The 22,257-nt window shown below is 39.9% G+C and overlaps 1 protein-coding gene across 1 annotated transcript in view; it reads left to right on the forward strand.

Annotated features, from left to right (window-relative positions):
• The window catches only part of LOC140125881 (clathrin heavy chain 1-like), a 47,235-nt gene extending 25,459 nt beyond the window's left edge, over window positions 1-21,776 (forward strand). The window contains exons 7-32 of the mRNA XM_072144767.1: window positions 372-569; window positions 658-858; window positions 1,211-1,363; window positions 1,449-1,571; window positions 3,166-3,303; window positions 3,442-3,606; window positions 4,116-4,296; window positions 7,498-7,661; window positions 8,183-8,308; window positions 9,581-9,723; window positions 9,834-10,068; window positions 10,147-10,269; window positions 11,016-11,161; window positions 11,413-11,596; window positions 11,768-11,960; window positions 12,123-12,280; window positions 12,360-12,524; window positions 12,613-12,720; window positions 12,987-13,154; window positions 13,248-13,397; window positions 13,478-13,609; window positions 13,781-13,891; window positions 14,702-14,872; window positions 15,358-15,579; window positions 17,324-17,399; window positions 21,005-21,776. Of these exons, the coding sequence (XP_072000868.1) occupies window positions 372-569; window positions 658-858; window positions 1,211-1,363; window positions 1,449-1,571; window positions 3,166-3,303; window positions 3,442-3,606; window positions 4,116-4,296; window positions 7,498-7,661; window positions 8,183-8,308; window positions 9,581-9,723; window positions 9,834-10,068; window positions 10,147-10,269; window positions 11,016-11,161; window positions 11,413-11,596; window positions 11,768-11,960; window positions 12,123-12,280; window positions 12,360-12,524; window positions 12,613-12,720; window positions 12,987-13,154; window positions 13,248-13,397; window positions 13,478-13,609; window positions 13,781-13,891; window positions 14,702-14,872; window positions 15,358-15,579; window positions 17,324-17,399; window positions 21,005-21,141 (4,071 nt within the window). The 3' untranslated portion in view covers window positions 21,142-21,776. The remainder of the gene's footprint in view (window positions 1-371; window positions 570-657; window positions 859-1,210; window positions 1,364-1,448; window positions 1,572-3,165; window positions 3,304-3,441; window positions 3,607-4,115; window positions 4,297-7,497; window positions 7,662-8,182; window positions 8,309-9,580; window positions 9,724-9,833; window positions 10,069-10,146; window positions 10,270-11,015; window positions 11,162-11,412; window positions 11,597-11,767; window positions 11,961-12,122; window positions 12,281-12,359; window positions 12,525-12,612; window positions 12,721-12,986; window positions 13,155-13,247; window positions 13,398-13,477; window positions 13,610-13,780; window positions 13,892-14,701; window positions 14,873-15,357; window positions 15,580-17,323; window positions 17,400-21,004) is intronic.
• Window positions 21,777-22,257: the final 481 nt, after the last annotated feature.

Genomic DNA, 22,257 nt, shown 5'->3' on the forward strand with positions numbered 1-22,257 from the left:
TTTCCCGCAACCTACACACCAGACTATGGCTGATTCCCCAGTTCTGCTTCCCCCACATCCAAACTATGAATGACACCCCAGAACCCCCTGTCCAGACCATGGCTGACGCCCCAGACAAAGGTTGTAACTTGAAGGCTTTGTCACCCTCTATGTATTTAGGGAACTGGATGTCACCATTTCTGCTCCTGTGGTTTTTGACAGTTCAGTAAAAACACAAAATGCTTTACCTTTCTTTTTTTCTCTCTTGCCAGCTCCTAACCCCCCTTGGGTTTCCCCTTAATGTGAAAAGCTGCTTTAACTGTTGGTTGTAGAGGCACCATGCTTAACAGTGCCAGCTAAAGTAGTTCTTCTCATATTCGTCCCTTGTTCAGGTATTATCAGTGTGTGTAGAAGAAGACAACATCGTGAACTACGCTACAAATGTCCTACAGAACCCTGATCTGGGATTGCGTATGGCAGTCAGAAGCAACTTGGCGGGTGCTGAAGAGCTTTTTGCCCGGAAGTTTAACACTTTGTTTGCTCAGGGCAATTATTCAGAGTCGGCAAAGGTGGCAGCATCTGCTCCTAAGGTATCTGAGCAAATAATTATCAAAAACATTTAAAATACAGATAAATGCTATGATTTCCTGTTACATAACATCCTCAAAATCTCTCCAGGGAATTCTTCGTACTGCAGACACCATCAGAAAGTTCCAGAGTGTTCCTGCGCAGCCTGGACAAGCTTCCCCATTGCTTCAGTATTTTGGGATTCTGCTAGATCAGGGTCAGCTGAACAAGTTGGAGTCTCTAGAACTCTGCAGGCCGGTCCTGCAGCAAGGGCGCAAGCAGCTCTTGGAAAAGTGGTTGAAAGAAGATAAGGTAGGTATTTACTTGTTTTTGTTGTGTGTGGGGGCCCTGTGTTAGACTTGCCATGGATTGTCATGGTAACTGGGAGCCTAAAAATCACCCAAATAGCCCATGCTATCTTACTACACAAAATATGCTGTCCATTGTCATTATCCAGAAGTTTGTGCGTTTATATTTTTGGTGCAAATTTTTCCAACTGCAGTGCATTTAAATAAACTAAATTCCCCTATAATTTGAACCCCAAAGCTGGCACTTAAAAGGTGTAGTAGAAAAATATGTGGCTTCCATGTCTTGTAGGAGTTAGTTTTGTTGTGATTTACCTTCTATATTCCCCTTCCCCTGTGTTTTATCTTTCTGTATTTAGCTGGAGTGCTCTGAAGATCTAGGAGACTTGGTAAAGGCTGTGGATCCCACCCTTGCGCTCAGTGTTTACCTGCGTGCCAGTGTGCCAAATAAAGTTATTCAGTGCTTTGCAGAAACTGGCCAGTTCCAAAAGATTGTTCTTTATGCCAAAAAAGTGAGTTTTTACCGGAGATGACTGATTTTCCATTGTAACAGAGGATGGCTATGCAGTGATAAAGTTTTGGATATGTTTTGCATAGGTTGGTTACACACCAGATTGGATCTTTTTACTCCGGAGCGTTATGAGGATCAGCCCAGATCAAGGTCTACAATTCTCCCAGATGCTTGTGCAGGATGAGGAGCCCTTGGCCAATATTAACCAGGTAAAATATTGAACATTGGGTAGATGTTTTTAGACCACTTTTGGCAGTTCTCTGCAAAAGGGGTGTGGTCTCACAAGAAATGGCCTACGCGCCAGAAAATGTAAAATTCTTGTGACGCAAACTAGCCCACCTAATAGAAGGTGCACAGTAAAACACGCCAGTCTGGTTATACTGCACCAAATTCATCATCCAGAATCAGACACAGGTATTAATCTGGCGCAGAGAACAGTCTAATTTACTCTGCACTGGTCTAAAGACCCACACATTCATATATCTCCCCCATTTTCTATAGTGTGTGTATTGATGTATTGTCTTATTCTTACCCATGATGCATACCATTTCCGAAAGTTAACATTGATGTTAAAGGGTGATCTAGTGAGGCAGCTGCATCCCTTGTTAATCCTTTATTCTATTTTTATATTTAATTGACCAATTATCCTCCCACTTATCAATAATTAAACTGTAATTACGTTATTGTTGCAGAGGTCTGTATAAACTAATTAGATAGGCCATGAAGCCCACACAATGCAATTATGAGTCAGTGTTTGGTATCTGTGCTCATAATGAACCTGGAGCTAGTGTAGTATAAAAAGGAAATAATATCTACACAATATTTATTTCATTTTTTTTGTTTATTTTACAATTTATGTTTAGTCTGTTAACAAGATGATTCAGTGGTATATAGAAGAAATTTCATTCTTCATGCTGCCGGTATTGATACTTGTCAAAACACGCATTCTGAAGTAACATCACTTAAAGAGTAACTGTAAAGGTTTTTTGTTCTCCACAAATCAATAGCTCTTGGGATGTAAAACAACTTTGCCTAATGTTTTTATTACCTAAATCTAGCAGTTTCTTTGCTATCCCCCTCAGATTATCTGAGTGCTGCAGTAGTTGCTTCCTCTCCCTCTGCTGACAGGCCCTTTGAGTATGTAAAATAAACAAATCTACAAATTCTACGGACTCCTGGAAGGGAGGAGCTGCTGCTCACAGAGGTGGAGGTCATGTGACACAGCTCTCTGTGTGTATGAAGCAGAGCTTGATGTCAAGACTTTCACTGTCACGTTCTTTATCTCTCTCCTCTCCTTATGCTGCTTCCCTCCCCCTTATACTGTCTTGTCATTGGCAGTATCAGCTCTGTGCAGATAAGCTATTAACCCTTAGTCCCCACACAGCACAGGAACAGACTTCATGTGCTTATGATTTCTATCACTTATTACATGTGATGGAAGCTGCCAGGCTGTCACCATATACATCATGTATGTGCACTGTTCAGTAGATTTACTTGTGGGAAACTAAATGGATTAAATGCTACATTACTTTGAGAGAGAACACAAGGCATCATGGGATCTGTGGGTAAGCTAACTAGCCTCAGCATCAGGGCATAGACTGACAGATATTGGTCTCCACCCACTTCACCTCTGGTGAGAGATTTTTGTCAAACACTTTCAGAACAGAGAATGCCATAATTTTGGAAAGGACAGGGTGAGCAGCACAAAGTATGCATCGTTCTGTTGTTTTCAAAGGGGGAATCGCATATAATAATTTGGTAAAATTATTATAACTTTACAGTTACGCTTTAAATGTTTTCTAGATTGTGGATGTCTTCATGGAGAACAGCCTAATACAGCAATGTACATCATTCCTGCTTGATGCTTTGAAGAACAATAGGCCCGCAGAGGGCCATCTGCAGACTCGCCTCCTGGAGATGAATCTGATTCATGCTCCACAGGTAATTAATTCTTTGTGCTTCTTTCTTGTTGGGAGATAAATAACAACCAGATTGTTGTGAAAGGCTAACATTATAGCTACTTACAATAGCTGGTTATTCTCCTCTGATTTGTCTGACTTCATGTGTTTTCCCTCACAGGTTGCAGATGCAATACTTGGTAACCAAATGTTTACTCACTATGACCGGGCGCACATTGCCCAGCTGTGTGAGAAAGCAGGACTGCTACAGAGGGCTCTGGAGCACTATACCGACTTGTATGATATCAAGAGGGCTGTGGTACACACACATCTGCTAAACCCTGAGGTACATTTTCATTCAGTGATATGTCCTTAAAGGGGTGTTCTCATCTGGGTATTCACATATACTTACATGTTTTGAATTTGATGCTATAACAGAATGTACCTGTGTGAAGATAATTTGACACAAATGTAGTCCTATGTTCTAAAAGTAGAACAGCTGTTCTTGGATACAAACCCTTTTGCTGGAGAGATTGTGCAAAGGAACAAATTGTTGTCGGAGAGTTACTGCATGTCCCACATCCGTCCTGTGGTAATGAATGCTAAATCCAGGGGGTCGGGAGCCTCAATAGCTCATGTGTGGCCACCGTTGAAAGAGCGTGGTGGTCGTATACAAGGAAGACTATCTTGTTTCTAAGGGACAAAATGGTTCAGTTTATGGCAAATTATCTTCACATTTCTAACATATTTTAGTACGCCTTTAAGTTCCACTGATAACTGCATGCCGATCTTTTATTATTAGTCTTCACCAGCTTATAATATATGTTGCTTTTGCCCTCATCCCTCTAAATTTAGTGGCTGGTGAATTTCTTTGGCTCCTTATCGGTGGAAGATTCAGTGGAGTGTTTGCGAGCTATGCTGTCTGCCAACATCCGCCAGAACCTGCAACTCTGTGTGCAAGTAGCATCCAAGTACCATGAGCAGCTGGGCACTCAGTCATTGGTAGAGCTGTTTGAGTCTTTCAAGAGTTATGAAGGTATGGTCATACTGAAATGTAGTTGCCATTTCACATGTGTTTTAGGGGCATCACAAAGAATGGGTATTCTTACAGTGTATTTTTATACAGATTATCCACCCTTAAGCTGCCACTATCCTCCTTTCTTTCATAGTTTTTCGTAGAGTCTACCAGCTCCCAAACCAAAAGTAATGATGTCATTTTGTAGGGCATTTTCTAAGCTTTCTAGACATAGCTTTCATGTTTCATAGTGATTTGTATTTTGCTGAGAAACAGAAAGTGTATGTTTTGAAATGCTATAAAGTGCCCTACACATAAACATTTTACTGAATAATTGGTTAAAATATTAAGTATGCTCCTACTTACTTCATCCACTTCATCTTTGTACTTGCTGACCTTTTTTCTGGCAGTGTTCCTTTAACCCCTTAAGGACGCAGCCTGTTTGCAGGTTAAGGCTCGCAATTTTTTTTTGAAATTTGAACAGTGTCTCTTCCTGTGGTAATAACTTTTGAACACTGTTACTTATCAAAGCGATTCTGAGATTGTTTTTTCCCCACATGTTGTACTTCATTTTAGTGGTAAATTTTGGCTGATAAGTTTTGCGTTTATTTACAAAAAAAAGAAAAAAATGATGAATTTTTAGAAAAATTTGCCATTTTCGAAATTCAAAATCACCGCGTTTTCAGGCAGATAAATTTACCACCTAAATAACTTGCAGAATAACATTTCCCATTTGTCTACTTTACATTTTCATAATTTTTGAAATGTTTGGATAATTTATTTTGACGTCACGCGGCCTACAAATCGAATAGCGATTTTCCGTATTTTCGGAATTGACTATTTTGGGGATAAATACTGTTTGAAATCAAATTTTACATATTTAGCTACAAAACCCCCTATATAACCAACCCATTTTCAAATCTGCACCCCTCAAACTATCAGAACCAGCTTTTAGGAAGATTGTTAACCCCTTGAGATCTTCATAGTAATTGAATCAAAATGGCGGTGAAATTTAAAATGGTCAAATTTTGTCGGTTATACGTTCATTTAGCCCTAAAATTTACACATTTCCAAAAGATAAAAAGAGAAAACTCACCATAAAATTTGTTCTACAATTTCTCCTGAGTACAGAGACCCCCCCACATGTGGACGTTACTTGTTTTATGGGCGTACAGCGAGGCGCAGAAGGGAAGGAGCACCCTGCAGCTGCCAGGATTTTAGTTTTCTGGTTGCACCCTTTTGAAGGCTATAAAATTTTCGCTTTTGCGCTATTAGGGCCATGTGACGGCATTTTTTTTGCGGGACGAGATGCTTTTTCCAGTGTTACCATTTTGGGGTTGGTATCACCTATTGTTGAAAATTTTGGAACTTTTTTTGAGGTCATGAGTAGAAAAGCATCAATTCTGTACTGGATTTTTTACTTTTTTTTTTTTTTCGTGTTCACCGTATAGCCTAATAATCATGTTATCTTTATTCTATGGGTCGATACGATTACGGGGATATCAGACATGAATATTTTTTCTTATGTTTTACTAAATTTGCCAAATAAAACCCTAATGTGGGGAAAAATCTATCATTTTTGCATCGCCGTCTTCCAAGTGGCATAACATTGTTACGTTTTTGGCTACAGAGCTGGTCGATGGCTTGTTTTTTGCGGGACATGTTGTTCTTTGCAACAATATCATTCTGGAGTACATACGTTTTGTTGATCACTTTTTATTGCATTTTTAGTGGGATATAATAGGTAAAAATCATAATTTTTGGCGGGTTTTTAACGTTTTTTTTTTACGGCGTTCATCATATGGGTTCAATAGTTATTTAGTTTTATTCTATGGATTGTTACGGACGCGGTGATACTATATATGTGGGGTTTGTGTTATGATTTAGACTTTTTTGAGTGTTATATGTCTCTTTATATGTTTTGGGGCTTATGGGCATTTTTAGTGATTTATAAAGTAATTTTTTATTGAAAAACATTTTTTTTTACATTTTTTTACCTGATCCACCATGGAATATGAACAAGCAATCATCTGATTGCTTGTTCTTGATAATACTCTGCAATACTAATGTATTGCAGGGTATTATCAGTGCCAGCCTATGCAGATGCATAGGCTGACACTTTGCCTTTAAGATGACGTCACAGACGCCATCTTAAAGGTAAACCCTCCAGGCTTCTCTGGGGTCCCGATCGGACCCCAGAGGTGCCAAAACAGCGATCGGACCCCCCGAAAACGGTGCGGGGGGGCCGATCGTGGGGTAAAGACCCCCAGAAGGCATGTTAAATGCCGCGGTCGCGTTGACCGCGGCATTTAACGGGTTAAACACCCACGATCGGAGCCCACTCCGACCGCGGGTGTTAGCCGGGGATGTCAACGGTAGATTACCGTTGAAATCCCGCGGCTAACGATGCCGGTTCGGCTGCTATACAGCGCTGAACCGGCATCGTCTCTGCGCAGTAGCTGTACTGCGCTGAGCGCTATTCGCGGGGCTCAGCGCAGTACAGCTACGGCGCAGAGCGCTAAGGGGTTAATATACAGAGCAACACAATAATAAATCATAGTAAAATAGAAATAAGTATATCTTTCTCCCAACAGACTTTCACATATACACTGCTCAAAAAAATAAAGGGAACACTTAAACAACACAATATAACTAAGTGGATCAAACTTCTATGAAATCAAACTGTCCACTTAGGAAGCAACACTGATTGACAATCTATTTCACATGCTGTTGTGCAATTGGAATAGACAACAGTGGTTCTGCAGGTGGGGACCACAGACCACTTCTCAGTACCAATGCTTTCTGGCTGGTGTCTAGGTCCATTTCCAGGTCTTCATTGCTTAATGTTTTCTTTTTTCTTTTTTTGGTGATTTTGTTGTCACCATATTCAACTTTGCACAGAACAAAGTATTCAATGAGAATATTTCATTTATTCAGATACAGGATGTGTCATTTGAGCGTTCCCTTTATTTTTCCAAGTACACAATTAGATCTATTGGTTGCTGTTTGCTACTCTGCTATAGAAGAGCATGACAGAAGCCAAATACTGAAGGTGAACCAAAGTAAGCCGTCAGTGCCTCATAACTTATATATATGGTTCTGTCCCTCATGGCTCTATTATTATTCTGTGAACAATGCCTTAGTGTTAATTGTTATGTTAAGAGTCACAGTTTAATTACTTTAGTTGACTTTTATTGATGAGACCTTTTTCTTTTTGTTTAGGTCTCTTCTACTTTCTGGGATCTATTGTCAATTTCAGCCAAGACCCTGATGTACACTTCAAGTACATCCAAGCGGCATGTAAAACTGGACAGATAAAAGAAGTTGAGCGGATATGTAGAGAAAGTAATTGTTACAACCCAGAACGTGTCAAGAATTTTCTCAAGGTAAGTGCAAAGTTTATTCATTTTGAAGAAGTAAAGCACTGTCAGGTTTTACAGCTTGGTGGAGTATACAAAGGAGGACAGGGGAGAAACTGTCATTCAATACATTTTAATACATTATTATTGAGGAAGTTTAGTAGATTATTTTTCACATATACATCACTAAGGAATTTGAGGTACCTGTATTCATCTCTTCTCTTTAGTAGCTAGAAACTCATTTAAGCTGTTTTGTTAAGTTAGTTTAAATAAATGATTTTAATCGGTTATGAAAACAGGATTCAGAGATCATCAGGGTCTATGAAGAATTTCTTTCAACATGGAAATAAAGATGTCTGCCATGGAGGTGATCTACAGGAGGCATATTCTTAGTGAATAGGGAAATGTATTTTGGCCCATAATAGGTTTAATGCTATATTTAAAAAAAAAAAAAAAAAATGTATGTATGTATATACAAGTACATATCCCTCAACTCCTAAATGTTATATAGTTAGTTGACATTTTTTTTTTTTCATTTCAATTTCCAGGAGGCCAAACTTACAGACCAGCTGCCATTGATAATTGTCTGTGACCGGTTTGACTTTGTCCATGACCTGGTGTTATATCTGTACCGAAACAACCTGCAGAAGTACATAGAAATATATGTGCAAAAGGTGGGTTGCATCCTAAATACTATATTGTGGAAGGTGTCAGTTTGGTTAATGCAAAACTTGGAAAATAGGCTGTTTTTCTAAACTATTGTAAGGATATGTTGGGGGGGGGATTTCCGTTGTACTCTTAAAACATATTTTATTATATGCTGGTAGATTGGGATACGTCTTCCTGTTGCTCCCCCTCCCACCTGTAAGCGGGAGGAGGAATTGACATTGACAGCAGCCAGTTATTGGCCACTGACTGTTGAGGGTGTTTCCCCAGAGGTGTTTCCTTATATGGACAGAGACTGGATGGAGCTATTTTCAAGCTTGAAAATTGCTCCATTGAGGGGCTGAAATGTCGCACCTGCACTTTGGGTGAATAAAACCCCTCTTTTTTTCTCAATGGATGTGCTGCCTCAATTGCTTTTATTTATAAAAACAAAGATAGATGTTGCACAAAGATACATGGGTAGGACACATTGGCACACATGTATGATAAGTCCGTCTTTGTCAGTCTGTTTTTGAGACTTTTCTTGCCTTTTCTGCTGGTCAGATGTATCGGTTTTTCCTTATTGATATATGTGGTGTCTGGGCTTTAGTGAATTTGCAACTTTTTAAAAACAAAAGTCGCAAATAGTCTCCAAAAGTCACAATCCGTTCCAAGCTAATTTCTACGGCGAGTTGTAGATTTGCTCCAAAATTTGCAACTTTTTTTAAAGTCGCAACTTTCACATCTGGATTCTGGACACTGCAGAAAATTAGACAATGGCGAACTTTGTATGAAGACCGTATTGGGCTCAAAAAAAAGTTGCAAATGACCACAAGCACCATGAAAAAAAAATTAAAGAAAAAGGCAAGCCAAAAGTTATGATGCATGTCCCCCTATATCTCAAGAAATAATCCTTGTCAAATACACACTGCCTAAGAGCATAACAGCAATATGGCCTTCAGACCGAACAAATAGGAGGCCCCTGCCCCAGCCAGTTGTCTTACAGCCGGGCACATAAATTCTTCATTTTATTTGTAAAGGATAAAAGAACGTTTCTTACCAACAGTTCCACATTGAATGGTAATGTGCAATTATTCTTTATATATTCTATTTTGACAGTTTGCTTCACAATTTTGTTTAATTTTAGATATGAACAATTTTTTGTATTAATGTAATTTTAATATATTAATAATGCAATATTTAAATATATAAGAGATTTTTTTTTCTGTTCTTTCCTCCATCAGTGAGATAAGAGCACTGCTGGCATCTTAATCACAGCTGTAATTGTTTTCTATGGCTAGGTTAATCCCAGTCGCATCCCAGCAGTTATAGGAGGCTTATTAGATGTGGACTGCTCAGAAGATGTGATTAAGAATCTCATCATGATTGTACATGGGCAATTTTCTACCGATGAGCTTGTAGCAGAAGTAGAGAAACGAAACAGGTGAGCTAGAGTGTAGTATGTCTGGATATTAGAAAGCATTCTCTATGGTCTATATTGTGTATTGAGTGGTTGTTTTACAGATTTTTATTAAAAATCCCTGTGGGTTTTAGGTTAAAGCTGCTTTTACCATGGCTGGAATCCAGAATCCACGAAGGATGTGAAGAACCTGCCACACACAATGCTTTGGCCAAGATCTATATTGACAGCAACAACAACCCTGAGCGCTTTTTGCGGGAAAATCCCTTCTATGACAGCTGTGTGGTGGGCAAGTACTGTGAAAAGAGGGACCCACATCTGGCATGCGTAGCCTATGAAAGGGGCCAGTGTGACTTGGAGCTTATTAAGGTGGGCTCCTTAGGTCTGTCACAGGAGCAGAATACAATCCTTCACATACTTCTAAATCAATCAATTCTTTTGGTTTAGGTTTGCAATGAAAACTCCCTTTTTAAGAGTGAAGCACGTTACCTTGTACGAAGAAAAGATGCAGATCTGTGGGCAAGTGTTCTGGAGGAGAACAACCCATTCAGGCGCCCGCTGATAGATCAGGTAAGCTGAAATTGTGTATTAACTTGGTCAGAGGTTACATTAACGCCTGTACGAGTGTCATAGATGCTTGTACAGGAAGTTTTACTCCTTGAAATTAGCTGCTGCACAGCTATATTGCTCATGAATGATCAGTGAGGGAAGAGTGGTATGATCAGCAGGAGGCTGCTGTCTAGGCGCTCTACAACCTACCTGTATCCCTTTAGCTGGTTAGAGTTGTGTACACCAACTGGAGTCTTTTCCTGCACCCCAGGTCCTAGGTGGGTAATGCTGGGGACACGGACGAGCAGTTACAGCAGGGACATATCTGGAAAAAGCTATGGGGCTATTGGGGTTACCTATGTCAATACATGCATGTACAGATCGTGTATGTACAATGTAGCTCTATTGTATGTCCAAGCACAGGTATTTTTTTCATATAGTTTATTTCAAATTTTATATCCATAGTAAAAATCTGACCTTGTCCTTAGACTAGGGACATACATGATATAATAGCAGCAGGTTGACCACAGTGACATCCCTGGTGGCTCATCCACAGCAATATACAGAAATATCTCACCTATCCTATCCACATGATGCATAAAAAAATATCAGCATCATAAAATGATTTTGCTGGAGGTTTCTGTATAATTTGCGGCACGTTCACTGTGTGGCATGATACAGTTTTCAATGTATTTATATATTTGGATCACAGACACATGACACAAGTTTGTATATATGTATGTTTACTGTTTTAACTTATGTCCAAGGTGGTCCAGACTGCTTTATCTGAAACCCAGGATCCAGAAGAAGTGTCTGTGACGGTGAAGGCTTTCATGACTGCTGATCTCCCAAATGAGCTCATTGAGCTTCTGGAGAAGATTGTATTGGACAACTCTGTTTTTAGTGAACACAGGTCAGTTGGGAGTGATGATAGAAGCATTGCTTGACCTGCATGTGCATCTCGCACATCTTCTATCTAGAAGTGCCTGCTTTATGTGATGGAGGCCCGCTTACTATAGTTGCAGTTTGCCATCCTGAATAACCTGGGATGTAACATTTGGTCTGCAGGCAACTATTGAAACAAAGAGTGACTTCAGAAGGTGGTGGATTTTGTTTGAACCTCAGTCAGACTGTAAAAGCTTTAATATATGTTTGTTTTTTCAGAAATCTGCAAAATCTGCTCATACTGACAGCTATTAAAGCTGACCGCACCCGAGTAATGGAATATATCAATCGTTTGGATAACTATGATGCACCCGACATCGCTAATATTGCCATTAGCAACCAGCTCTTTGAGGAGGCCTTTGCCATTTTTAGGAAATTTGATGTAAATACATCTGCAATCCAGGTAAGGAACATGATCTAATGCCATAGATATGGAAATGTCGGTACTAGTACATGTTTGGGAGTCTATTGCTTCATCACTTTATTGTTTTGCCTTAGAATATGGTTGGGTGCTATGTAATTAGGGGGTTAAGCCATGTTTTACAGTAGGTTTTTTTTACGCTTTCTTTTGCAGGTCTTGATTGAACACATTGGAAATCTGGACCGGGCTTATGAATTTGCAGAGAGATGTAATGAACCTGCTGTGTGGAGTCAGCTGGGCAGAGCTCAGCTACAGAAAGACTTGGTAAAGGAAGCCATTGACTCCTACATTAAAGCTGATGACCCCGCCGCTTACATGGAAGTTGTGCAAGCAGCAAGCAAAAACAGTGAGTACTTTGTTCTGTCTCCTCCTCTGCGTTACAATGCCATCTGCATTTAACTACCTTCTCTCCTGGATGGCATGGTTATCTTGTTTCATTGTTTTTAATAACAAGGCTGTGCACGTGGCATCATCTTTCTTCACATTGTGACATTGATCTGTTTTACAGGCAACTGGGAGGATCTAGTAAAGTTCTTACAGATGGCACGAAAGAAGGCCAGGGAGTCCTATGTGGAGACCGAACTCATATTTGCTTTGGCTAAAACAAATCGCTTGTCAGAGTTGGAAGAATTTGTCAGTGGTCCTAACAATGCTCATATCCAACAGGTATTGAAGTGACTGTTGTATTTCCTACATGTCAGAAGTGGTGCCTGTTTTACCTGACAATTTTCCCTTTGCTGTTCAGGTGGGAGATCGCTGTTACGATGAGGGCATGTATGATGCTGCCAAGCTTCTTTATAACAATGTATCAAACTTTGCCCGATTGGCATCCACTTTAGTTCATCTCGGAGAGTATCAAGCTGCTGTGGATAGTGCACGGAAAGCCAACAGCACTCGTACATGGAAAGAGGTAAGATCTTTTGTGTTCATAATTCTCTGCAGTTCTGGTTTACCATATGGATGTCATATATGACATTTTTTCTGGTTCTCTTCTCTAGGTTTGCTTTGCTTGTGTGGATGGCACAGAGTTTCGCCTTGCCCAAATGTGTGGCCTGCATATTGTGATCCATGCTGATGAGCTGGAGGAGCTTATTAGCTATTACCAGGTAGGTACAGTAGCTCCTAAAAGTCCCTGTAGCAGCATACCAAGTTGTATACATATTTTATCATATTTATGCTTGAAGCCAAAAACAGATGCATGTATTTTAAAGTCATCCAGATTTTTGTGGTTCTGGTCAGTCATCAGACTTATGATACATATGTGCATCAGTAGGTTCTAATACACGAATACAATTTTACAAAACAGAAAATGGCGAGCCCCTTACATAGTGGACTAAAGCTTTGTTCACATACTTCTATCACCTTTTAATAGGACCGGGGATATTTTGAAGAACTCATTGCACTCCTTGAAGCTGCCCTTGGTTTGGAGCGTGCTCATATGGGCATGTTCACAGAACTTGCTATTCTATACTCCAAGTTTAAACCTCAGAAAATGCGTGAACATTTAGAATTGTTTTGGTCCAGAGTCAACATCCCCAAGGTGAGGAAACCATATGTTATATACTGTTATATACTGGCCCAGTGCTTAGAGTTGATAACACTACTATATTCACATTCTGTTCACACATTACAGGTCTTGCGTGCAGCCGAACAAGCTCATCTGTGGGGTGAACTGGTCTTCCTATACGACAAGTATGAGGAGTATGATAATGCAATTATCACCATGATGAGCCATCCTACAACCGCTTGGAAAGAAGGACAATTTAAAGACATTGTCACCAAGGTATATTAGAGATTTATAATATGATTCGTTTTCAATGATACACTACATATTTCTTTATTCATAATGCTTGATATTTGCAGGTAGCCAATGTGGAATTGTATTACAAAGCGCTCCAGTTCTATTTAGAGTATAAACCTCTTCTGATCAATGACCTGCTCCTTGTCCTGTCTCCTCGTTTGGACCACACACGGACAGTCAACTTCTTTTCGAAGGTGAGTACTAATTCTCGAGAGTACTGCTCTTGAGTTTTCTTGTATTTTCTCAAAACCCTTCCCAACTCTTATAATCTATTCATAGAAGAATCTGTTGAATTGCACTATTAGAAATTTCATTTTGTACGTCTTGGTTTTGTTCACTAAACTTTTAATTTTTTTTTTTTAAAGATGAGCCAGTTACCCCTTGTTAAACCATATTTGCGCTCGGTACAAAATCACAACAACAAGTCAGTAAATGAGGCTCTGAACAACCTGCTGACAGAGGAGGAGGACTACCAGGTAAACAGTTTGTCATTCAGAATCTCCTTTATGTTGCCCTACTCTATACAGGGTGCAGAGGGAGACAATACATTATGTTAATGTTGTCTGCCATCCATTGACCATAACAAGCTGTATTTGGTCGGCTGGTATCTGCGGGAAAGTGATGACTTTCCTAAAGCTTTTTTTTTTTTATAAACTTGAGTGCTGATTTGCAGGTGAAGTCTAGAAGCTTATATCATCATCATTAAGACAGAGGCTTCCTCTAATGTCTTTAACTTGTATTGATAGATCCATTGTACTGTATAATGGATGCAAACAGCAGAATGCATTGACTTACAGCAAGTCTAAGGCTACATTCACACACATGTATGGGGGACGTATATACGGCCGACGTATATACGGCCGATATACGTCCCCCATACACTCCTATGGGCTCACGGCCCTGTACGGGAGCGGTACGGTGCAGCACACGTGTCCTATCTTTTCCCGTGATACGGCGCCGTGCGCTGTATCTCCCTATGGAGAGGGGCGTGGGTGAGCAGCGCTCATCCCCTGCTCCTCTCCGCAGCGCCGATCGTGTGAATGTAGCCTAAATCATATCTGATGGAGATCCCCAGACAACAATGTGAAAAGAGTTGTCTATACAGGGTATCTACAACCTCTGCATCAGTCTTGTGCTCAATAAAGATGTTTCATAAGAACATTGTACTAACAAAATACTTTGTTATAAGTGAATATTGATTTTTACCTATAAAATCCTACTTATAGGATTCAGATGTTGTTTTATATAACTAGAAAGGTAAACCTGATGTCTCTGTTTATTCATAGGGCTTAAGGGCATCCATTGATGCATATGATAACTTTGATAACATCAGCCTAGCACAACGTTTGGAGAAACATGAGCTGATAGAGTTCCGCAGAATCGCTGCCTATCTGTACAAGGGGAATAACCGCTGGAAGCAGAGTGTGGAACTGTGCAAGAAGGACCACTTGTATAAGGTAGGAAAAAGTACAGTTCACCAACCCAATATGTAATTTATGCATATTTTTTAATTAAAAAAAAAATTTAAATATTAAAAGTTTGTCCAAGAATTAATATTGATCCCTGTGTGAAGGTTAGGCCTTCAATATCTGATATTTTTGAGGGGTTGATGATTGGTGCCTGCACTGATGAGCTTTTTTTTGCAAAAATAAACATTGACTCAATTTTCTGTGTAGAGAGTTAATGCGCCAGTTACATCTTCCGGCCTATGCACATGACCCATGTCCTTTTGCAATAAATGACACTTATGTTATCTCCTGGATTTCTCTTTTTGAGCATTTAGGAATGATTTTAAGACTAATATAAGAAGCATTACAGTGGTACCTCATTATTATAGCTCATTTCTGACACATTTGTTGTTGGATATGTTTTGTAATGTGTTCCCTATTGATGAATTTATTAGAGATGAACGTTGTTAATGTGATTTTCTCTGGTTCTGCAGGATGCAATGTTATATGCTGCAGAGTCAAAAGACACAGAACTGGCAGAGAAGCTGCTTCAGTGGTTTCTTGAGGAGGGAAAACATGAATGCTTCGCAGCGACTCTCTTCACCTGCTACGATCTGCTGCACCCAGATATTGTATTAGAATTGGCCTGGAGGCACAACATCATGGAGTTTGCCATGCCTTTTTTTATCCAAGTCATGAGAGAGTATTTAACCAAAGTAAGTGGTATTTTTGCAATTCTGATTAGTTTTAAGTATTAGAATAATTTAAACATTTCCTCATGTGTTTTCACACTACCTGCCTCCTCCGTCGCTGCTGATGCCCCGCCCGTCTGATCCGTGCCCTTGTTTGTTTAAAGTGCGCGAAAGCCATTGTTCGGGGAGCCTCCGGCCAGCAGAGGTGGCCACTTCCCTATTTCACAGCATTGTAGGCACTGGGATGTGGTGACAGATGGGAGTGGCCAGGCCAGCCGGAAGCTCCCCGAGTGCAGCTTCCATGCCCCTGTAAACAAACTGACTCATTTTCTCTCCAATTCAATAGTGACTTTGTCACACAACCTAGATTTAAAGTATCCTACGGAGTCTGGAATAATAGTAAAAATGATTTAAAAAAAAAAAACAACTAAAAATTCAAAGCGCTTCCCTTTCCTTAGAACTGATATAAATAAACCATAAGGTGGGGAGTGAAAATGGAAATGCAAAAACGAAAAAGGACCTGGTCATTAAGAGGTTAAAGAGGACCTGCACCAGGTTTTAGCCCACTAAACTACTAGCACACTCAGGTTGGGTATGAAATGTCCTTTGTAGATTTTCCTCTTTTATGGGAAATCCCAACTTATTTTAAGACTTATTAAAAATAAGGATTTAATCTTTCAGATCACGTCAGGCTTATGGCTTTGTGAGCTACAGAATCAGGGATACTGTCAGCTAAATACATTGCTGGAAATGCAAGCTGCAGATAATGATCCAGTTCTCATGTATTGTTTAACTGCCTGTATCTCTGGTTCTCTAGTTAACAGAACCATAGGCTTGATGGGATCTGAAAGATGAGAACCTTCTCTTTAGTATGACACAAACACCAATCAAACATAAGGGCTTCTGAAGTGATACTAACCCTGCAAAAACTTGACTCAACTCTTGGGAAAATGAGATTTTTTTTTATAGGTAAACAAATGGGATATCACATAAAAGAGAGAATTCTAAGAAGAACAACTCATACCCTACTTGAAGGGACTAGTAGTTTAGTGGCATAAAACCTTGTTACAGGTTCTCTTTAACGAAAGTGATGTGACCCAGTGAATTATACGTTTAGGAAAATAATGCCTGCCTTTTGAATAACATCAGTACCATCAGTTTAGTAACTATTCCAAAGTGGTGACAGTGTTTTTTTGAAGAATATACTGGTACTTCCCTATTTCTTCCAAGGCACGATCTCCCAGGGTCAACATCTGCAAAGAGCTTGCATGTTCTCTCCGTGTTTGCGTGGGATTCCTCCGGGTCTCCCGTTTTCCTCCCACACTCCAAAACATACTGGTAGATTGATTTGATTGTGAGCCCCATGGGGACAGGGATCGATCTGGCAAGCTCTGTGCAGCGCAGCGTAATTTGTGTGTGCTACATAAATAAAGGAATTATTATCTAGTCCTCTTCATGTACTGAGGAGACTAGTTCAACTACATCACTTAGCTTCTCCACCAGTTTTATCCAGACGGGTACAAAAGTTGTAAGTAAGTACCACTTTTAATATATTTCTCTTTTACAGCAATTTTGCAGTTTTTATGTAACTAAGCGTGTCAAGTACATTTGCAGATCTTGGAATGCTTGATATAATCCCTTTTTGATCTGATTATTAAATAAAGCCAAGCATACTTTTATGTGTGTTACCCGCGCATACAGCTTTTTTCCCCAGCAGCAGCATCCTATCCAAGCACTTTTATTCTAAACAGTAACTCTCTCTTACCAGGTGGACAAGCTTCATGCTGCCGAAAGTTTGAGAAAGGAAGAGGAACAAGTAACAGAGCCAACTCCAATAGTATTTGGTGAGCGAATTGGAATCCAATATTTCTTGCTTGATCTATGATGCTGCATGGGTTAATACCTAGAAGTCAGCTTCTACCATAAATGTAAATAATAAAACTGATCTACACACAGTCTCTTGGACAGCACTGCACTGACCCCTCCTGACTGTACAGTAGTATATACTTGTATCAGCCAGTCTACTAAGGTTTAATATTTGCAACACAATGTCAACTCCTACGGGAGTCGGCAGATTATATCCCATTAATCTTTTGGGCAGAGAGGTCTGTCTGTTACTATAGGTCTTCTGAACGTTGGATGGTCTTAAAGGGGTTGTCCACTTTAAGCACATTACATTGATAATATTGTTTGTGTAGCAAAAAGATATTACATTTTTTCATTACACTTTCTGCATCAATTATTCACGGTTTTCTAGATTTCTGCTTGCTGTCTTGCAACAGGAAGCTTTAATGTTCGTAAACACCAGTCCATGTTCATGTGATGTCACACAGGTGTGCGGCTTGTTACCATCACAGAGTTTTGATTACACTGTATGTTATAATGAGCCGTGCATGTGACATCACATGACCATGGACCAATGTTTACCTACCGGAAGTAAACAATGAAGCTTTTTGTTGCATGACAGCAAGCAGAGATCTAGAAAACCGTAAGGAATTGATACAAAAATTACATTGCTTTGCAAAAGTATTCAGCCCCCTTGAACTTTTCTACCTTTTGCCACATTTATAGCTTCAAACATAAAGATATTAAATTGTAATATTTTGGTGAAGAATCAACAAGTGAGACACAACTGTGAATTCAAACGAAATTTATTTATATTTATTTTAAACTTTAGTAAAAAAAAAAATTATAAACTGAAAAGTGGGGCGTGCAATATTATTCAGCCCCTTTAACTTTCAGTGCAGCAAATTCACTCCAAAAGTTCAGTGAGGATCTCTGACTGATCCAATGTCCTAAATGACTGATGGTGAGAAATCTAATCCACCTGTATGTAATCAAGTCTCCATATAAATACATCTGCTCTGTGATGGCCTCTGGCTACTGTTTAAAGCACAGAGAGCATCATGAAGAACAAGTAACACACCAGGGAGGTCTGTGATACTGTTGTGGAGAAGTTTAACCCCTTCCCGCCGCGGCCCTTTTTCGATTTTGCGTTTTCATTTTTCACTCCCCACATTCAAAAATCTGTAACTTTTTTATTTTTCCATGTACAGAGCTGTGTGATGTCTTATTTTCTGCGTAACAAATTACACTTCAAAATGGTGGTATTTAATATTTCATGCCGTGTACCGGGAAGCGGGGAAAAAATTCCAAATCCAGTGAAATTGGTAAAAAAAACGCATTTGTGCCGTATTCTTGTGGGCTTGGATTTTACGGATTTCACTGTGCACCCCAAATTACATGTCTACTTTATTCTTTGGGTCGGTACGATTACGGGGATACCAAATTTGTATAGTTTTAATAATGTTTTCATACATTTAAAAAAAATTAAAACCTCCTATACAAAATTTTTTTGGGGGATTTTGCCATCTTCTGGGGCTAATAACTTTTTCATACTTTGGTGTACAGAGCTGTGGGTGGTGTCGTTTTTTGCGGATTTTTTTAGGACTGTACGACCTTTTGATCACTTTTTATAGAATTTAAAAAAAAAATTTAAATGGCAAAAAAGTGCCATTTTCGGCTTTGGGCGCGATTTTCCGTTACGGGGTTAAACGCAGTGAAAAACCGTTATCATATTTTGATCAGGCATTTTCGGACGCGGCAATACCTAATGTGTTTATGATTTTTACTGTTTATTTATATTTATATCAATTCTAGGGAAAGGGGGGTGATTTGAATTTTTAGGTTTTTTTATTATAATTTTTTTATTTTAACTTTTTTTTTATTTTTACTATTTTTCAGACTCCCTAGGGTACTTTAACCCTAGGGTGTCTGTACGATCCTATCATATACTGCCATACTACAGTATGGCAGTATATGGGGATTTTACTACTCATACATTACCATGTGCTGACAGCACATGGTAATGAATGGGTTAACCCGAAGTAGCTTCGGGTCTTCGTGAGACCCGAAGCTACCATGGCGACGGATCGCCGCTCCCCAATGACGTCACGGGGAGCGACGATCCACGGAAAGATGGCGACGCCTGCGCGCCGCCGTCTTTTTGATGCCGCCGGCGATCAGCGGTAAAACACCCGCGATCGGTGCCGGCACCGATCGCTGGTGATACCGGTAAGCCTTTGCTACCATATACAGCAAAGACTAACCGGTTATGGAGAGTGCTCGGCCCGCGAGCCCTCTCCATGTACCGGGACCCGACTTGTGACATAGTACTACGTCACATGTCGGTAAGGGGTTAAAGCCGGATTTGAATACTAAAAGATTTCATAAACTTTAAGCATCCCACTTGAGCACTGTGCAAGTTATCATATTGAAATGGAAGGAGTATCAGACCACTGCAAATCTACCGAGACCTGGGCGTCCCTCTAAACTTTCATCTCAAACAAGAAAAGACTGAACATTGCTGCAACCAAGGGGCCCATGATGACTCTGGATGAAGTGAAGAGATCTACAGCTGAGGCGGGAGAGTCTGTCCATAGAAGAACAATCAGTCACACGCTGCACAAATCTGGCCTGCATGGAAGAGTGGCAAAAAGAAAGCCATTTCTCAAAGATATCCATAACAAGTCTTGTTTAAAGTTTGCCAGAGACGCCAAACATGTGGAAGAAGGTGCTCTGGTCAGATGAAATTAAAATCAAACTTTGTGGCCACAATGCCAAACAATATGTATAGTGTATGGTGGGGATGGTGTCACCCGGAACACACCATCCCCACTGTCACACATGGTGGTGGCAGCATCATGGTTTGGGCCTGCTTTTCTTCAGCAGGGACAGGGAAGCTGATAAAAATTGATGGGAGGATGGATGGAGTCAAATACAAGACCATTCCGGTAGAAAACCTGTTGGAGTCTGCAAAAGACCTGAGAGTGGAACAGAGATTTATCTTCCAACAAGACGATGATCCCAAACATAAAGCAATGTAATGATTCGCAAATAAACTTATCTGGGTGTTTGAATGGCCAAGTCAAAGTCCAAACCTGGATCCAATCGAGAATCTGTGGAAAGAGCTGAAAACTGCTGTTCACAAACGCTCTCCAACCAACCTCACTCAGCCCAAGCTGTTTTCCAAGGAGGAATTTCAGTCTCTCCTTGTGCAAAACTGATAGAGACCTACAAAGTATTAAGGGGGCCAGATAATAATGAAATTTACTTTTACAAAAATGTAAAATATCAATTGTTTGCTGGAACGTGCTTATAGTTAACAAACCCTTGTAAGTCGGGGACTGTCCACACAGTCACAGTCTGTTCACACTCCCAGTGCTAATACCCACTTGACAATCGGCTGAAAAAGATCTAAAATAGTTGTTTCATGGTACATACAATAAAACCAAACCGTCAGGAGAGGTTATAGGCCTCCTTTTTTTTAGTAATAATAGAGCAATTGTATGAATCCCTTGTATTAAAAATTATTTTCTTCATTTGTTTTAGCGGTTCAAAACTACTTTTTCTAACTAATTTTTATTTATTAATTTATTTTTTTCCACAGGTCAACAACTGATGCTCACTGCAGGCCCAAGTGGTGTTGTGCCCCCTCAGCCAGGCTTTGCTTATGGATATACAGCGCCCGCAACATTCACTCCGCCTCCCCCTTCTGTGTCTCCTGGCTATGGGTTCAACATGTAACAAAGCAGTATTCTTCCTTTTCCATATGGATTACACCTGGAGGGACAGTTTAGCCCACACTTCAGGAGATGACAGTAGTTCATCTTGGACACTTTATTTATTACATTTGCTCTACAGACTTAACTGAGGGCAGGCAGCTTTTTAGCCATTCACTCCCATTGTTCACAAAATGTGTTTTATTTTTTTTCGCATGGAGGGAATGGCCTGAAGCTGATTTTTCCCTTCTGATTTCATGACTATTACATGTGCTTATGCAGCAACCATTACGTACTGGATACTGCTCAACACAACATGGCAGCTCACGTTCATACACAAGCCCTAACCAAACTCTGCATCATAGTCCTCCTTATGTATTTCTATGGACTGTCATGCCAGATGCATATGACTTACCCCACCTCTTTAGAAACGGGAGTTGGCATAGCAAACGTTTTATTTTCCAGTGACCTCTTTCCAACCATTTTTGAGCTGTCCTTAAAGAGGAAAGAGATGAATACCGAACTGTTTAGGAAACATGGCAATGTTTAAAGCTTGTACAGTAAACCATATGTTAGACTGGCATTGCTTGTGTTGCTACTTTGGCCTGCTACAACTCACATAATATTGAATACAGTAAAAGCATAAACCTATTTAAACAAGCTCTACCCTTTATGTGTCCAGTCAGAATGATTTATAGACTAAAGCCAATTTTTCCTCAAGTACAACATGGTAACCAGAGGGTTAAGTCCTATACAGTTGAGAATGTAGCCTGTCCAGTTAATGTTTACTCCACTTACCATATAGTTATGCACAAAGGCTGATACAAGGTCACACTGCAGAGACTGTGTCTTATGTTGGTGTCAGCTATAATTGTGAACGCTATAGTCTCCTGACAAAGTGTTTCTCTGCTCACTGTTCATGAAATGACATTCTTTTACTCTTCTCCGTGCACGTTTATAGCATAATATTACACATCCAGTGAAGTTTCACGTTTGGTTTTTATCCCTATTATGTTTATAACGAATGCCATCAAGCCCACGCATGTCCTTTACACATCGAGATGTGTTGTGGTCTACATGGATACATAGAAAAGACCTTTAGAAACGGTTATCCTTGTCTTATATGCTCTGCTATGCATGT

The sequence above is a fragment of the Engystomops pustulosus genome, chromosome 1, assembly GCF_040894005.1.
Source record: "Engystomops pustulosus chromosome 1, aEngPut4.maternal, whole genome shotgun sequence".
Taxonomy (NCBI): domain Eukaryota; kingdom Metazoa; phylum Chordata; class Amphibia; order Anura; family Leptodactylidae; genus Engystomops; species Engystomops pustulosus.